The sequence below is a fragment of the Quercus robur genome, chromosome 2 (assembly GCF_932294415.1).
Source record: "Quercus robur chromosome 2, dhQueRobu3.1, whole genome shotgun sequence".
NCBI classification, from domain to species: Eukaryota; Viridiplantae; Streptophyta; class Magnoliopsida; order Fagales; family Fagaceae; genus Quercus; species Quercus robur.
The window spans coordinates 8,729,456-8,748,961 of record NC_065535.1 but is presented as its reverse complement, the minus strand read 5'-3'; the positions used below and the strand labels follow the sequence as shown (position 1 = coordinate 8,748,961).

The window sequence follows — 19,506 nt, the reverse complement described above, 5'->3', positions numbered from 1 at the left end:
AAAAATATGGCTTTGGCTCCACAAATATAGCCACATTTTGGTATTTGGTGGTACTAAAAATAACAATATAGCCTTTTAGCACCACTAATACTAGTGTTCCTAAGTTGTAATTGTGACAAGTATCTATCTTCTTTTTGCAAAAAATAGTTACACTCTTCTTATCAAGTGGCCACCCTTTATTAGAATTGTCTAAAGTTTGGTATGATCTAATATTAAATCCTAAATTTTTAAAAAGTTCCTTTATAAACATAGTAATATAGTTTTTTTAGTACCACCAATACTAATGCTCCTAGGTTGTGACTGTGACAATTATCTTTCTTCTTTTTGCAAAAAATAGTTACACTCTTCTTATCAAGTGGCCACCCTTTATTAGAATTGCCTAAAGTTTGTATGATCTAATATTAAATCCTAAAATTTAAAAATGTTCCATTGTAAACATTAAAGTAATAGAAATCCTTCCGTTTGATATTATAAAATTTTGAGTACACTATATAATTGCAGGCAAAACAGCTTTGATCGTGGCCATGGTAGGCTAGTTTGACATCTACGAGGTTGAAATTTCGGTGACGAAAATCAAATCTAATAATGGGAGGCTGAGATCTTTCGAAAGCAAATGCCTTTTCTCCCTAATTGTTTTTTTTTTTTGACTGTTTTCTCCCTAATTGTTGAGAGTAACTAACAATGTAAATTTCAATCTCAATCGATAATCCAATTGTTAATTGTCAATATTTAAACCCTTGGGTTGGATTCCCGAATCAAACTCATTAAAACCCTTAACTTCCATTTCAAAAATAGTATTTTTTTTTTCTTTTTTTGAGAAGATTATTTTTTTCTTCTTTTTTGGTGATGCACCATCTATCTTATTTTTGGATAGAATTTTGGATACATTATCTCCTTTTGCGGTAAACTTTGGAATTTGGACTTTCTCAAAAAAAAAAAAAAAAAAAAAGAAAAAGGAATTTGGATACATTATCTTTCCTTTTCTTTTTCTTCTTTTCTTTTTTCCTGAAATTGGATACATTATCGTTTTTTTTTTTTTTTAAAGAAAGGGATATATTATCTAAAACTTAATTTTTGAGAGAGTTTTAACTTATGATATTTCCTCCTGAAGATAACTTTTTATCATCAAATTAAGACATCAATTAGTTTTTGGTGTAAGTGGAAATTGAACCCAAATTTTTATACAACCATAAAAGACTTTATCAATTGAGCTAACTGAAATCCACTGTTTAAAACTTAGTTAAATGTGAAGGTTACATCACAAATAAAAAAGTGAGGGTCCAGGACTTGTTTACAAATAAGAAGAATATATAAAAGTATATTCCCCACAATCTACGGTACACGTTAATATCAAGCACCATTTGAATTCTCTCAATTTCTCTAGGCAAGTACACCACACCATTTCCTTAAAACTCCTACAAATTTGGATGAAAACAAAAAACAAAAAAACATGAATCTAAAAAAAAAAAAAAAAAAAAAAAGCACACGAACAACGTACCAGCCTGAAACTCTATTAAACCCTAAAGACCAAACTACCCTTCCCCACGTGCAAAAAACACTGAGACACCTTTCGTAAATACCACACCTTATCCATTGTCAAAACAGTCAAAACGCCAAACATCGTTATAATGGCACATCATTAATGTCGGTAAAAACACCAAAAAAATAGGGTTTCATCGCTTTTAGTATTAGCAGCTTCCAAAGAAATTTATCGACTGTCTTTTTCTCTGTTTTTTTTTTTCTTTTTTTTTTTTTTTTGTTTTTTTTTTCCAACCTCAAAGGCTGCGAAATCTCAAAGAGTTAGAAAACCTCGTGACTCTGTGTCCCTCACGCACCTAACCTCCAAAGTTTCTGCCTTTATATATAAGGCTCGGTTTTTCTGGTGTTTATAAAGTTTAGGGTTTCGTTTCAAATATTGCTCCGACTGTGAAGGAACGGTACGAGTTTTATCAGTACCTATCAATTTCTGGGTTACCCTTTTTATTTATTGTTTTTTTAATTTTATTTCATTTCATTAATTATTGCTAGGAATTGTATCTAGCTGTAGCTGCCATTTGAATAAATTTTTGTTATTGGGTTTTATTTTTTGGATATATTGGCTTTGGTTATTAATTGGCAAATCAGTTATCACTTTCAATCATATAATAACTCAGTTGTTCCTGTAAATGAGTTTCATTTCATGTTGATAATTAAGGGTTTATCTATCTTAGATGTGATGTTTTCATTTTTTTTTTTTTAAATTATTTTGCTGTCTGTGTTATTTTAGGTTTGTTTTACTGAATTCCATACTTATTTATTTCCATTTTCAGGTTTATAAATCGGTGCGGTACATTGAAGGAAAAAGGGTTTTTTTTTTTTAATATTTTATTTTATTTATTATTGTTAAGTAATTTAATCATATAGATGTACTGGGAGTTATGAAATTTTCTTATGTATATAGTGGTAAAAATAGTGGTCTTTGCAAAAGGACTGAGTTGAAAGTGTTTTGTTTAAGAGGGTAAAATGCCATCTACTAATTTTTCGAGACTAATAACTGCAATCCAGAGGTCGATTGTAGGGCAAGAAGCTAGGTTACAGGACCCGTTCGATGTGGTAATCGGGCAAGGGAAATCGTTGTTTGGCAGTTCTAGGTTGTTCAGTACTTTATCATCTTCGACTCATACAGACCTGCACGTTTTGTTAAGACCTGGAACTGTCTATGCTGCAAGATCGGAGTTAGTTAGCCGAAAAAGGAATATCTCTGTTGTTGGAGCACTTTCGCGGATGCTGTCTATTCCATCTGTGTCTGGGCCTTCCTTTCAGGTCTGTGCGTATCACATTGATTGCGCGCTTGCTGAACCTGTGCACTTGAATAAAGCTATGGCTGCTTGTGGTTCCAGAGCTGTTTTGGGAGAATGTTCCTTAGATAATTTGGCTTCAAGGCATAAGCCACTTTCATTAACAACAGATAGTTCCAGTATCATTTACAGCAATAGAGGTTCCGAGAGCTGCAGAAAAGCTAGTATGAGTCTGAAAAAACGTGAGCAACCCAACAATAATGTGATTTATGGATACTTCATATGTAATGCTGTGAAGAGGTGGTGCATTTCTCACCCATACACGGGGTCAGGACCAAGAGATTTTCATAGCACATCATCCACATGTTTCTCTGCTGGGACTGCCCCTGATGTGTCCTTTGATAATTCTGCTCGTGAGGAACAGCTTGCAAATTCTACAGATTCATCTGAACAGTATGTTCACTGATGTAGTTTCCATATTTCTCTTTTCAAGTTGTTTGCTAGAACTTCATTCCATTCTTTTTTGTGAGATATGCTCTGCTTAATTTTGAAGTAGTTGTCATCTGAAGTATACACACAGACATATGTACAGTTGATTGTAGCCAATACATGCATATGTAAATTAGCCACAGAGAGAGGGTACCCTATTTGTGTATCATTTTCTATTAAATACTTGAACCCTACCCATGTCAAATGGCAGTAACTTTTTCTTCTTTTGTTCTGTATTTTTTATAGTCTCTGTTTACATTGTTATGTTATACAAGTGAAAGCTGCCTCTCTTTCTCCCTCACTCAGTTGTTCTTTTCCTTCATGGATTATATACTGCCTTTCTTTTTTCTTTTTAATAATTGTATTAGAAACAAGCCACCTTACATTTGATTTTTCTTTGCCATTTAAAAACTTTTTTTTTGTCTTCTTCGTATTTACTTATATAATTTACTAGTTTCAATCGTTATGGAGAATTTGGAGGAGCAATGGCTTGTATAGGATGAACTCCATGGTCCAGAACTACTGCTTGTGGTACTTGCACTGTATGAAGAGCTAATTTGTTGTCACCTTGGTTAGTGTAGGAGCTTTTGAGCTAGCCTAAGAGAAGCCACTTTTTTTAAAAAAAAAAATTTTGGGCCACTTCAATATTAAGACCTTTTAATTTTAAAATATATTCTTGGATCTAAATTCTTTATTTTTGGCACATCCTTTGTATACTTCCTGTGTAGTTGGGGTGTGTGCTTTTTTTAATGAATTTATTTACTTTAACAGGATTCTGGTGAAAATATTTTATCGTGGTTTTTAATAACCTAACATGGTTAGGTAATGCAGTAAAGTGCTGGAATTTAAATCTATGGTTTTGCTTGGCTTTGTTTGCAGGAAGAACTCAGCAGGCAAAACCCTGAAACTGCTTTCAGGATCATGCTATCTGCCTCATCCTGATAAAGAAGACACTGGTGGGGAGGATGCGCACTTTATATGTGTTGATGAACAAGCAATTGGGGTGGCAGATGGTGTTGGTGGCTGGGCAGATCTGGGTGTTGATGCTGGACAATATTCCCGGGAACTTATGTCCCATTCAGTAAATGCTGTTAAAGAGGAGCCCAAGGGTTCAATTGATCCTGCTAGGGTCCTGGAGAAAGCTCACTCAATCACAAAAGCTAAAGGTTCCTCAACAGCATGCATCATAGCACTCACAGAAGAGGTATATACTTCTTCCATTTTAGCCATTCCTTTATGCCTGTCTCTAGTTTCTGGATTTATTTGGCCATTTTCCTGAAAAACCAGTAAATTATTTTTTAAAAGACATTGTGTAATTGTAGCCTGACTTGTTCAAGGTATTGGAGTTTTCTTATCATGTTAGTTTGCAGATGATTTTCTTATTACTTCTTTTGGATTTTTCTGCTGATTTATGTCTTGGTGTATGATCATGATAATCTCAGTTTATGATAATCCAGTAAGGCAGTAAGTTTCATCGGATTTTTCAGAATTAAAATTATAAAAACTCAGGGTTGTGTTATGTGTTGAGGAAGTAACATTAAAATTTACTATACAATATATATGCTCTTGAGCACTGACATTGACAGGAGTGACTTGAGGTGGCTCAGTGGACTTGTAACACTTGGATCAAGTTCAAGTTTCAAACGTTTGGTTTATTTGGAGAGCCAGCTCCTTCCACAAGTGATGTAGAATGGATTTAATAAGCTGCTTACTATTTTTTGTACAATGGGCTAGAGTTATGCTAAATTATGATTAGTGGGTATATAACAATTAAAGAAAGGCTTAGGGTTTGTTGATTCATAATGATTTGAGTAGGCTTGAGGTTAATGATAAAAGGCAAAAAGGGTTTAGTTTTGAGAATTTTAGTTGAGTTTTGGACAGCAACAAATGTTTGTGTATTAAGGTTGGTTACAATGAGTTTACTGATGGCTGAAAAGGTTGGGGAATACTTTTGAGTTTTAGGGTCTCAAAGGGTGTTAGCTTAGGGACATGGTTGGGGCTGTATTTTATCAAGAAAGGACAATCACTGGGGATGAACACTGCCTTTAAGCAGTAATGATGCAGCAGTCAGCAGAAAAGAAGAGTATATAGCAACCAAGGCTCTTCAAATTCAAATCAACAAACTCTAAAAACGATCCTGAATATGCTCTTTTTTGGTGCTGAGAAATAATGATATTAGGTATTATAGTGTGGGCTCTTGTTCTGATGGGATTTTGACTAATAAATGAAGTTAAAGGACAAAACACAAAGGCCCCATAACTGAACTACAGTTACAAACTAAATAAATTATACCTATGGTTGCTAACTATTGATTATAACCTTAAGAAAGTTAATTTTGATCCAGAATTGGTTGTTTCTCCTAGACCATAGAGTCTTTATAGATATTGTGCGACCTATAGTTTTAGCATTAGGCTTCCAAGATATTCTATTTCCAATAATATTACCACTCTGCCATCAATCAGCTATGGAGGGTTTAGGTGACTTTCTCCCCTGATTTAGAGGAATTTTATCATTTGTTACTTGAGGGAGTGAATGAGTTGTCTAGTTTTTGAAGACTTTTTTCTTTCTTGACCCTGTATAAATGGTGAACCTTTTGGAATTTTACTTGCTTGAAATAAGGAGTCTTCTAATTTATCATACTAGATGGTGACATAATTAAATGCTTTTTTTCTTTTCCTTTCTTTCATTCCAGGGTGTTAATGCAATTAATTTAGGGGACAGTGGCTTTATGGTGGTCCGGGATGGGTGCACCGTTTTTCGATCTCCTGTGCAACAGCATGATTTTAATTTCACCTATCAACTGGAAAGTGGAAATAATGGTGATTTACCTAGCTCTGGTCAGGTCTGTGCCCATTACTCTCTCTCTCCTCTTCCTGCAAATGTTAGTTATGAGGAACCAAATTGTAGCCTGAAACTGAAAATATTTATCATGCTCCTTTTATATATTTTTAAGGAATGAATGTCATTCGTATATTTTGTGGGAGGGCTAAAACTTTTCCTCAGGGAACATATTTGCACTGTCACTGTAAAGTGATGTGTTATAGCTTAGCATTCATGTGATACCTGATATTATTTATCACACTATTTTCCTGAATATCCTGAATATTTTTATTATTATTTAGCTAATATCCTGGGTGATGCCATTAATTACAATGTTTCTAGTAAATTTTTCCTAATTAAATTGCTTCTACTTAATCATGATTTTTTTAAGAGTCCGAATTTGGCAAGGGTGGAGTGTAAAACCCATGTTTTACATTATCCAATAAGAGATTGCCACGCATAAGAGATTGCCCATGTTTTACAATGTTTTACATTATCCACATCAGGTTTTTTCTTAAAATTTAATACTTCCTACCACACATAATAACATCTCAATAAACTCCCAATTAAGTTAGATTTTCAAATAGGTATTAGAATTGATTGAGTGTTGTTGTGCCTATTCTTTAATATGTAATATGATGATGTGGCATATTGGGATTGATGGAGTAAAACTTGGGTTTTACACCACATATTTATTGAATATAATCTCTTTTTAAATTAAAGTTTTCTCATATCCTGAAGTAAATCTTGGTTGATAGGCATTTAATTTACTGTGTTCAGGTATCTTTTTCTATTTGTAGAACTCTAGTGCTCTACTACAAAAAACAGGGGTGACTGACAGAATAATTATGAATTTATTAATATGTAATTAAACTCACTTTATTGATTATAGAATGTGTTGTTGAGACTAGTGGTGTATGTTTGATTTAGGTTTTTACAATTGCTGTTGCTCCGGGAGATGTTATAATTGCTGGCACTGATGGACTGTTTGACAACTTGTACAACACTGAGATTACTGCAATAGTTGTTCATGCCATGAGAGCTGGCCTAGGGCCTCAGGTGACAGCTCAGAAGATAGCGGCACTGGCACGCCAACGAGCACAGGACAGAGACCGGCAGACACCTTTTTCCACTGCTGCTCAAGATGCTGGGTTCCGCTATTATGGTGGCAAGCTTGATGACATCACTGTTGTCGTTTCATATATCAAGAGTGATGGTGATGAATGAGTCACTCTCGTGTATATAGTTTTCTCTATTTCAATTTTATTGCGCTTCAAGTCAGGCTTTTTGTAGAATCAAACTCTTCTCTTTGCCATTATACGGGTGTATTATGCCCTTCATTAATGTAAAAACAAAATAGCATTTCTTGGTTTGAGCTCTTAATCAATTCTCTCCATTGCGTTGCTGCCACTGTACACTGATGATTCATCTTCAAGCAAGTCTAGAGACATTTTTTTTTTTCACAACTTTTGCTAAGGTGTTAAGTTGTGATTTGAGCAATATTAGTTTCATTTCATTATGCTTTGTTGTCATGCGCAAACTCATGTACGTAAGAATGCACTTGTCCTGTGACCTGATTTGGAAGACATCACAGTGTCACACAGTCACATACTGACAAGATGTTAAGGTCACTTTGAAAAGCAGCTTCACAAGCTCTTTGTCTGTAAGAATTTGCTTGTCCTGTGACTTCATTGGGAAGACCTCACTCATACTGCCGAGAATATTAAGGTCACTTCACAAAGCAGCTTCATTCTGATCCCCTTTCCAGCCAACCCAGTATGTAAAGGGCTTTTCCTCAAAGTTTAGACTAGTAGCAGTATTTCTAGTTTTACAGTCCAAACTGTAACAGCCTGCTCAAAATTCTAAAAGAACTTTTCTAATTGAATTGATTGACGTCTGTGCCCAAAATTCTATATATGTTATCATTGCATGCATTTTCGTTGTTTAAACAACACAAGTATTTCCAAAACATTTTTTCATTCATACATATTTCTATAACACTTAAATAACACTACTAGAACAACTTACCAAACAAGCCCATAGAGTTACGAAGATAATATTTTTCAAAGTAAGAAGAAGAATTAGAGCAGTAAGTGTTTTGAAACACTAGAAATAAAAGAAATTTGTTACTAAAAAAAATGAAAAGATTTCAAATCAAATAGTAAATGACTTACCTACCTGTGATTTGGGCGAAATATATATAGGGCAAATTACAACTTATCCACCTATGGTTGGTTTGAGCGAAATTTAAGTTGTCTATTTGTGATTTAAAATACATGAGGTTCACTCCGTTAGGATTCCGTAACCCACTTCTGTACTTTCACTGTTAAAAACACAAAAAACATAACAAAAACATAAAAATTAAGATCTAAAAACATATTTATTAAAATGGTGAAGTTTTAGCTTAATAACATCCTTCCTCTTCATAAGAACATTCTCAAATCTCAAGCCTATGAATCCAAACAAAACCGTCAAAGAGGATAGAAAAGATTGAAAAAGAAATTTGTGGTGTGTTTGATTTGGTTTTAATTTTTGGTTGCAGTGGTTGTGGGTTTATGTTCAAAATTTATGGGTTTAATTTTTATGTTCACTTTTTATGTTCAAAATTTATGTTCAAAAATTCTAGGTTCACTTTTTTTTTTTTTTTTTTTTTGAGATAATAGATAGAAACTTTATTAATGTAAAAAAGTAACCTTATACAAATATACAAATATAAAGAAAAGAACAAACACCTGGGTTTGCTCTAGTGAGCCAACTCAAGAGACAAATAGGAAAAGATAAAACTAAAGGCTTCCTCCACGCTATCACTAGATACGGTAAGAAAAAGACATCAGAACTTGGCTGTCATTAGCTTTGAGTTTTGGTTGATTTTGTGGGTTTAGCTTTTAGTTTCTAAATTCTGGGTTGATTTTAGTTTAGCTAATTTTCTGGGTTTCATACAAAATGTTCACAAAATGAATATTTGGTTGAAGGTCTCCCCGTGCAGGATCTAAGTATCATGGTTCTTCATGGCTACTCTCACTTCTTGGCCCACTCATTGCCAAAAGAATTGAAGGGCAACCTAATCATATTCTTGGCCCACTCATTGCCAAATCAAACACACTACAAATTGAGAGGCCTGAAAATGTTTTTATGAAAAGGAAGGATGTTCTTAAGCTTACTTCACCATTTTAAGAAATATGCTTTTAGATCTTGATTTTTAAGTTTTTGTTATGTTTTTTTGTATTTTTAACGATGAAAGTATAGAAGTGAGTTACAGAATCCTAATAGAGTGAACCTCAGATGGGTAAAGTGTTAACTTTTAAATCACAAGTAGACAACTTGAATTTCGGTCAAACCACAAGTGGGTAAATTGTAATTTGCCCCAAAATATATGCTATTAACTTCCCATATTTAAAACGTTCATTTAGTAGGTACTATACTACTATTTATTTCAGCTAACTTGTTTTTTTAGAAAGTAACAATAATGGCGTCCGCTATTAATGATAATTCTTTATGATCAAACCAAGACATTAATCGATTTTTGGAGAATTGAACTTCAGATCTCTTATTCAACCATTAGAGACTTTACCAGTCAAGCTAACTGGAACCCACTCTGCCAACTTACCGTAGAAGATAAAGTTTGACATTAAAAAATAAGGAGTCAAAACTATTGTGTATTTAAACTTATTAGCATTAGATTTGAAATTCAATTTTAGCAAAGAAACTGATGTTGCTATTAATGGATAAAACTGATTTCATAAATGCACTTAAATGAGCATTTAATGAATGTTTTTTAAATGCAATTTAAAACTGCCGGGCAAACATAGTTTTAGTTCGAAAGACGGTTAATTTCTTTGATAATTCGATAGTTGGAAGATAGAATGTTAAATACTAGATATCTTAGTTGGAAAAATTAGAATATGCCAACCGGTTAAACTACATTACTCTTGGTGTTGAGGGTCAAACTCCATTTACTAAAAAAGAATGAACAGTTTGAGAGAGAGTGAGTGAAAGTCCAATAGTGCCTAAAAGAATGAGACTGGTATAAGTTATAACCTAATGCAATAGTAAAAAGTGAGAGAAGAAGTCTCACTTAGCGTGTTATCAATTTATAGAAGCCATGGCGGATCATAGAGACGGACCATTGATGAGGGACAAGAGCAAGGAAAACGTCCAATGTCAAATCACCTTAGCCATTGTGATCGGAATTGTTCTTGGTTGTGTCTTTGCCTTCTTGTACCCTTACGAACTCTTCACCTACTATTCACCTTTCCAAGACCAGCCATTCGGTAAAACAAATCTCAAGGTTCGGATCTTGCTGCTCAATTACCTCACTGTTTAGTTTATTTCCTCTTTTTCCTATTAATTGGTTTTTATTACGTTATTACTTTTTCTTTTTCTTTTTGATAAGCTTAATATCTTATTACTTATTTTCAATTGGCTTCGATAAAATATGGGTTTTAAGTTTTATTAATTTATTTACATAAAGAGTTAGGAACAAAAAAACTGTTTACTTTAATCATTATGTGTAAGCCATTAGAAGTAATTGATAATCAGTTTGAACTTGTGAACACAAGGGACTGAATCTACTTTTAGGTGGAATTCTTTCTGCCTTGTTTTGTTTGGCTTGTTAGAATTAGAGTTAGAACTTTGAAGTTTGAACCCACAATGTTCACTTCATATGGTGGTGTCAAACAGTGTTTGTTGTTAATACTTGCAAGAATTGCTCTTATTTTAATTATCACAAATTTTGTTTAAGGTGTTGCCTTTGTTGTGTGAGTAATGTTACTCACAAATTTTTCACAACTAGTTGAAATGACAAATTATGATTGATATAACATTACTTTTGTACGAGCCCACATTCATTTTGTTTATTGTACGTCAATTACAACCAATTAATTAACTCAAGACTTATGAAATTTATTATGTAAATAGACATGTTGTTGTGCACACACATGAGCTTGGCTTGAACAAGTTATGAGTTGCGTGTTATGGCACACCATGAAATTTGAATAGGCTTTCTTTAAAGTTATTGTGACGTATAACAATCGAATCAGCGTTCAAGACTCAAGATTCTATTTGATCATCAATCCACATTGTTGTTGTTGTTGTTGTTGTTTTTATTTTATTTTATTTTATTTATTGTGCATATTGCTCTCATGGAGTTGTATTTTGAAATGGTATATAAGAAAAAATTAGAATCATATGAAAGGGGGTTCGAAAAGGATGCCTTAGAATTAAGATTTCTTCCTTATTTTTCATTATCATTTGATGATGTTCATGCTCTTAGGTTTGTTTGCTTGTGTTTATTTATTTTTAATAGAAAATGCTCTTAGGCTATTACAGTTTCCTCACATGGTTAGATATAAATGCTTACATGAGGTAGGTTCCAATTAGTTAAATTGATAAAATCTTTTTTTTTTCCCTTCTTCTAAAAAATGTATCTTCTTGTTAAATAAGAGACTCAAGTTCAAATTCATCTACACCAAAAGGAAACTAATGATCCTACGCTATCAAAAAAAAATATATGGGTAATGTTAATTACACACACCAACTTGCACACATGTTCTGTGTTTAATTTTTCCCTACTGTTTGTTTGTTAGGCTGGTTCATCCTCATGTGAATCATCAGAACGGATTGGCGTGTTGAAGTTAGAAATTGCATCATTGTCGGAGAAGAATGCTGAGTTGAATATTAAGCTCAAGTTTCTCAGGAAACAGCTTAGGCTGGCTGAACAAGGAAGAGATTATGCACAGAAGCAGGTTATGGCTTTGGGTGAAAATCACAAGGCTGGGCCCTTCAATACTGTCAAGGGTTTGAGAACTAACCCAACAGTTTTTCCTGATGAATCTGTGAATCCAAGATTAGCAAAGATCTTGGAAGAAGTTGCTGTTCATAAAGAAATTATAGTTGCAATTGCAAACTCAAAAGTGCAAAGCATGTTGGAGGTCTGGTTTACTAGCATCAAGAAGGTGGGTATTCCTAATCATCTAGTTGTAGCATTAGATGACCATATTGAAAGTATATGCAAATCTAATGGCGTTCCAGTCTACAAGAGAGACCCAGATGAGGGTATTGATTCAATTGGAAAAACAGGAGATAACCATGCTGTGTCTGGACTGAAATTTCGCATTTTGAGAGAGTTTTTACAACTGGGATACAGTGTTCTTGTCTCAGATGTTGATATAGTGTACTTGCAAAACCCATTTGATTATCTTTATAGGGATTCGGATGTGGAATCCATGTCTGATGGTTACAATAATAAGACAGCTTATGGGTTTGATGATGTGTTTGATGAACCTGCAATGGGTTGGGCTCGATATGCTCATACTATGAGGATATGGGCTTACAACTCTGGTTTCTTTTACATAAGGCCTACACTTCCTTCAATTGAATTGTTAGATAGAGTGGCTAGTCGGCTTTCTAAGGATCCAGACTCATGGGACCAAGCAGTGTTCAATGAGGAGCTCTTTTATCCTTCACATCCTGGGTATGATGGGCTTCATGCTTCCAAGAGAACTTTGGATTTCTATCTTTTTATGAACAGTAAGATTCTTTTCAAGATGGTTAGGAAAGATGCAAGACTTAAAAAGCTGAAGCCAGTTATTGTTCATGTAAATTACCACCCAGATAAACTTCCAAGGATGAATGCAATAGTAGATTTCTATGTTAATGGCAAGCAAGATGCACTAGAACCTTTCCCAGTTGGTTCTGTTTGGCAGAAAAAATAGAACTACATAATATCTACTCCTTACCATTGGATGATGCAGTTGTTCAATTCTTTGTATCACTCACTGGATAAAGATCGACTAGTTTCATTTCACCTTCTGAGAGCCATAGGAAGTATCCTTTGAAATGCTCCCCTTGAATTTCCATTTAAATTTTAGTTTTTAATTTTTTATAGTAATTATTTTTGCTTTGAATTATTATTATTATTTTTTGGATAATTAGGATCCGTTTGGTACATGTGTTTAACAACAATTTTCGTTTTTTTTTTTTTTTTTTTAAATACATGTGGATGAAAAAGTATGTGAAAATACGTGTAATGTTATTTAAAAACTGAAAACATGTGTTTAAACTTTAAACACATATACCAAACGGGCCCTAAGAATACTATTAAGTATTAAGAAGATAGAGAGGGAGACCTAACCTATCTCTACTATTTGGGCAGAAAACCTAAGTGGGGAAGTTGGAGATGGTTAAAGGCCATCAAAATTACAAAAGGATGCCCAAAAGGCAATATTACTGTTATATCCTACCAAATTTAGTTTATTATATATATATATATATATATATATAATAAAAGTTGAGTTTAGATGATTCTCAAAAAAAAAAAAAAAAAAAAAAGTTGAGTTTAGACTCCGTGGTTGCGCCAAATGACTTCACCAAATTGTAGATTTTTTTTAGATTTTTGGAAATATATATATAAATATAATTGTTGAACCAAGTGGCTGCACTAAACTACAATAGATTTTTAGATAAAAACAAAACGTTTTTGATCTTATCATCTTCTTTAGAGTTAGGATAAAGTAACAATAAGTGTTTGTATTAGCTTCTTCTTTTTCTTTTTTTTTTCTTTTTTCTTTTTTTATAAATTTTATAAAGTAACAATTTTACTCTTAGCTTACATTAGTATTTTTTTTTTTTTTTTGGATAAACATTTATCCTACACCATCTATTTTCTAATAGTAATAAATTTAAAAGTTTTATTTTTTCTTCTATTTTTTTTTGGATAAAGTAACAAAAAAAAAGTAATATTTATTAACTTTAATACAAACAAAAATTTTTTTTAAAAAAAAAATCTAATAACAATCTAGCTAATAACGTCAACTAATTTTTTGGGATAAAGTAAAAAAAAAAAAAAAACCTAATATGTAATTAACCTAAACTTCTTGATTAGGTAAACTCCTTTTTTTCTTTTTGTTCATATCAAGTTATCAACTTCTTCACAACTTAAAATTATTTAATATAACTACCGCGCACTCTTGGTGCAATGGTCACTCCACAAGTATAAATGCTTGTGAGGTGTTGGGGACAAAGACCGGGGTTCAAGTCTCCAAAAGGAAGCTTCACACACATCTATACTTAGATTAGGCTAGAGTAGAAATTCTATCTTGTATATAAAATATATATATCTAATATAAAAGTGGGGGTATATATACAATTTTGGTGTATTTTTCCCTTTTCCTACTCTATGGTTTGTTGATATTATTTCCTTCTCATACCTTACCTATGAAACTTGCATGTATGTATTTGCCTTCTTCTTTTTGTTTTTTCATAAAATTTTGTTCTTAATTTTTTTTTTCATCAAATTGAATATGTTTTGTGTGCGGGTTGCCTCTTGTTTAAGTTATTTTTGTTAAATTTCATCTAATTTTGTATATTTATTATATCTTCCATGACAACTAACGAATTAATTTTAACAAAAATCTTATTTGCTTTTTGAAAAATCTGTGTTGATGTGAATGTCTTTACTTTAACTGTAATTCTAGATTTTTTTTTGCAATGTTTAAAAATTTATATTGTTTGTAATTATTGAATTCAAAGTTTCTTTGTGTGTATATTTTTATGTGAATGTTGTAGTAAATTTTTCTTTCATTTTTTTAAAAATAAATTTGGGTAGCTTTTAATTTGTACTCTGTGTGTGTGTGTGTGTATGAAATATTGACAAAGTAAAGTACTATTACTGATTTTTCCAATATGTACATCCACAGGTAGTCATGAGACCAAGATTTGAGCATTGAAAACCATGATAATGAGCATCACTCCACAAAGAATGGAGACAGAAAATTGAAAGGGTGATATAAAAATAATGGATATTTAAGGTGATGCAAAAATCTATATCACTTCGTCCTCCTTCTGTCAAAGTTAATTCAACTTTCATGTGAGTGTCTTTACTTTAACTCCAATTCCATATTTTTTTTTTAATGTTTAGAAATTTATATTGTTTGTAATTAATGAATTCAAAGTTTCTTTGTGTGTATATATATATATATATGTGTGTGTGTGTGTGTGTGTGTGTGTGTGTATGTTGTAGTGAATTTTTCTTTCAAATTTTATTTATTTATAAATTTGGGTTGTTTTTAATTTGTAAATTCAGGATGATTTCTTGGGGTTAAAGTAAAAATATTAGGTCAATTTTAATCATAATTCATGCAATAGTAGGGTATTAGATGTTGATATTAATTTTTTGCTTATTTACATTAATTAACATAAACATCCTAGCATGTTTAGTGTTGATATTAATTTGACACTTTGAGATGCAAGCGAGTCATTATAATTAAATATAAATGTTATTATGTTGGTATGTTATAAAGTTATGTCTTAGTCCAATCGGATATAGCATTTCTCTCCAATCATTAATTAGTGTTCCTCAAATAAAATTACTACTAAGAGCTTTTAGAAATTTAAAACTTGCCATTATCTATAAAATATTTTTACTATTTTATTTGTTATTAAATTTAATTATATTATCAAAAAATATATTTTAAAAAAAATTTATATATAATTCTTTTACTAAGTCGTGCATCGCACATGCATAAAACTAGTATATATATAAAACTGAAACCTCTGAAATTTTCACAATTTTTCACGTTAGCACAATATTATCATTTTATTCAAATAAAATTATTTTTGTTTAGTCCAAACTTAACAAGAAGTGAAATTCTATCTCTCTAATAAGTCCAACTTAAACTCAAACTCATCATTTTTTTAAACAAAATTATTTTTGTTTAATCCAAATTTAACAAGAAGTGAAACTCTATATTTATTATTATTATTATTTTATATTTGTACCCAATACAATTTTACAATCTCATATTATCAGATGACTTTCCAAGTCCTAGAATAACATTGAAATCCCACGACAGATAAAACACTTAGATATTGTTGATGTTTGTCTTCTCTATTTGAGGTTACAATCTGGCTGTGATATAGGAACAAGGGTAATCATAAACCTATTGAAGTTAGGGCAATAGGTAGTATATCTCCAATCTTCTTTTACAAAATAAGATAATAATAGAGCATACGATACATTGAAGAATTGAGAACAAATAGTATAAATTGATTGAACACATCTCCATACGAAGAGAACACTTGACGGTTTTCATTAATTAATTAATTTATTTTTTAATTTTTAAAATTAGACTGCAATAGTAAAATCTAGAGATACTCATGTTGGGATTAGGTTTCAAAAAACATAAGTTTTGGTAGTCCCACAATGTTACACATCATTTTTTTTTATATTAATTAATTTATTAAATTGATTACTACTCTTCAAACTGAAGAGTTTTAAGTCAACTATTACTCAACAACATAGAGTTTCAAACTAACTACTACTTTAGTAATATGGAAAATTTTAAACCAACTATTACTCAATAACATGGAGAATTTTAAAACAAACTAAAGAAGTTTGACTATTAGTTGACCTTCTAATAATTTGTCACATAAGTTTTGATTGTCCCACAATTTTACTTATCATTTTTTTTATTAAATTATTAATTATGTCAAAATGAGAGTTTTAAACTGACCACTACTTAGCAAACTGAAGAGTTTTAAAACAACTACTTCTCAACAATGTGTAGAGTTTTAAATAAACTAACCTACAACTATATATATATATATATATATATATATATATATATATATACAGCATTACACTAAAACTTTCTATGCAGTTTACTCTCTCTACCATCTCTATCCTTTTGTTTTTACAAACCCTTCTTCATATGAGAGTTTTTACAGATGGAGTAAATGTTAAAAAGAAGCTAAGAGGTAATGGATGTCACTAAAATATCTTGATTTTTTTATTCTCATGTACATCTTTGTTTTGTTGGATGAATACTTTGTGTTATAGAATGTTATTTTTATATTACTTTTGTGGGGGGGAAAAGACGGATAGGCCTGTTTGAATATCTAGTCCATGGAAAAACCCCTCCTTGGATATGGAAAATCCTCCTTGGATGGATATAGCCGAGGGTAAAAGAAGTAACGGAAAAAAATGGCAAAACTCCAGACCGTTCCACAGGGCAGGAAAAGCACGAAAGTGGAGAAAAACAACAGATAGAACGAAAGAGTACAAGGAAAGGCAGCCCTTATTGTATTCAGTGCCTTGTGCCTGACACAGCCATACTTTCCTATCCTTACAACCACTCCCACCAACTGGAGGCAGGGGTGGATGGGACAAGTACCTGCCTTGGGGACCCTAGTCGGCGGGGGGGGGGGGGGGGGAAACGACTATAAAAGGGGAGCAAAGAGAAACAAAAGAGGGACCCCGGAACAGACTGAAAGCACCAGGAAAAGCTCCTCAGATTCAGCCGAGGACTAATTCTCTCTGTTAAATTTGGCCCACGGGAAATACCTTGATGGTCGTCATTCACACACCAAAGCCCAGTTCTAGTAACCCACTCTTTACAAATTCATTGTTCGGGGCTCCTTGGGCCGAAACCACATAATAGTTGGGCTCAGACCTCGAAACGTGCCCCTACAATTGGCGCTATCTGTGGGAAGAGCTGGGGCGTTAGTAAATGCAATGACCAATCATGGCGGGGTCGAGCTCCTGCCACCAGGAGTCCATTAGAAAGACCATTGTGGCGGCAGTACAAGCTACACGAAAGCCCCTCCCTTGTCTCCCAAAACACATCGTCGTTGTTGTCACTCAGCCTCCACTCAAGCCCGTACTTCAAAGTGTTGATTACGCGGGAAGAGTTGCTAAGTGAAACATGGTCCTAGGGGCTTCTAACGTCAGACATTTGCCCCGGGCACCTGACAAAGGGCTAACTCTCGCGGGCTTAGTAGTCCAATCCGTTGAATCCCCTATGGAGAGAGAAGTTAATAGCCAAAGGCTAAGTGCTAGACAGAACCAAGGCCTTACATGGTCCTTGAACTCAAGCCTATGGGGAAACTAGGCACGTTGAACACAAAGGCTAAGTGCTAGACAGAACCAAGGCCTTGCATGGTCCTCGGACTCAAGCCTATGGGGAAACTAGGCACGTTGAACACAAAAGCTAAGTGCTAGACAGAACCAAGGCCTTATATGATCCTCGGACTCAAGCCTATGGGAAACTAGGCACGTTGAACACAAAGGCTAAGTGCTAGACAGAACCAAGGCCTTGCATGGTCCTCAAACTCAAGCCTATGGGGAAACTAGGCACATTGAACACAAATGCTAAGTGCTAGACAGAACCAAAGCCTTGCATGATCCTCGGACTCAAGCCTATAGGGAAACTAGGCACATTGAACACAAAGGCTAAGTGCTAACCAGGGTATTGCATGGTCCTCGGATCATATACCTAAAACAAGTTAAAGCTACGAATACCATCGGAAACTAAGGAAAGGACCCTAATGCCCGGCGACCCCTTTGGACAGTTAATTTCAGATTGCACGTCCTTAGGCGGTTACTCCGTTTGCAATACGGAGCGTGCGATTGTTATCCTGGTTAGTCCTGTATGGTTAACTTATTTAATGTCGACACTGTTGTGCTCGTTGATTTCGATAAATAACTCTACTGACGAGGTCATCGGTTCTACATACGGTTCAAAAGAAAACACAAGCACATCCATTCACACGATAATCATTGCAAAAGAGAAAGGATACGTAAAATGGGATAAAATCATCTTTTATTAGATAAAGAGATGGTACAATATACATGAAGGGGCTTAGACAAGCCTGAAATCATAAGCTAACTGAAAATAAAAATTATAACATAAAAAATACATGGGGACGATAGACCTTTCAACTTTGCTCTAACGATGACTAGGCAAGCCTGGGTGGCACTAGTGATGGAAGAGAAGAAGAAGCGGAGGCACCTGGGTGGCGCCAGTGATGGAAGAGAGGAAGAAGCGGGAATGCCAAATCCCCGTACCAGCTCTGGCAGCAATCGAGCAAGAATCATATTAGCAATAATCGAGCGGGAGCGGATGGTACCAGTGATGGGAAATCTCAATGCTGTCGCACCAAAAATCTGATGCGACATCCACCTGCTTTGGATTTTGGCTGAAGGAAAAAGAGGTTCCTTTCTTGCCCTATCGAGAAGGAGGAAGGACTTGAGCCTTGGTCTCCCTTGTCCTAACCGGGCCATTCTGAATCTTGGAGACACCCAAGGTTCCTGAAGGGGACTTTGTTCCTTGACCCCCATCCCAACCATGATTATGTCGCTTCCAAAATCTCAGTCACTCTTGTAGTAGGGACTTTGGGAACTTTTGAGGAAATAGAAATCTGAAAATTCAGGACTCTGCAACTAAGGAGGGACTATCTCTCACTGCACATCTTATATAGAGGACGAATCTGAAGGCAATCAATTCGCTCCGAAACTCCAGGGAGGAATTACAAACGAGATTAATCTCGTTCGAATTCCAAAGTAGCCTTCAACCGCTGGATTTATGTCACCTCATGAAAGGGCCCTAATTAAAGCGCGCTTCGTGTATCGAAACGACGGAGG

General features: G+C 33.8%; 2 protein-coding genes across 2 annotated transcripts; both read left to right on the top strand.

The window, feature by feature from the left end:
* Positions 1–1,727: 1,727 nt before the first annotated feature.
* LOC126712196 (probable protein phosphatase 2C 55) lies at positions 1,728–7,501 on the top strand. Its single transcript, XM_050411424.1, has 5 exons — positions 1,728–1,937; positions 2,310–3,230; positions 4,146–4,470; positions 5,959–6,108; positions 7,017–7,501. Exons 2-5 carry the CDS (start codon positions 2,503–2,505, stop codon positions 7,311–7,313), a joined length of 1,500 nt encoding a protein of 499 aa, XP_050267381.1. The 5' UTR covers positions 1,728–1,937; positions 2,310–2,502; the 3' UTR covers positions 7,314–7,501.
* Positions 7,502–10,116: 2,615 nt separating this feature from the next.
* Positions 10,117–12,949, top strand: LOC126712199 (arabinosyltransferase RRA3-like). The gene is made up of 2 exons (XM_050411430.1): positions 10,117–10,374; positions 11,672–12,949. Exons 1-2 carry the CDS (start codon positions 10,189–10,191, stop codon positions 12,797–12,799), a joined length of 1,314 nt encoding a protein of 437 aa, XP_050267387.1. The 5' UTR covers positions 10,117–10,188; the 3' UTR covers positions 12,800–12,949.
* Positions 12,950–19,506: the final 6,557 nt, after the last annotated feature.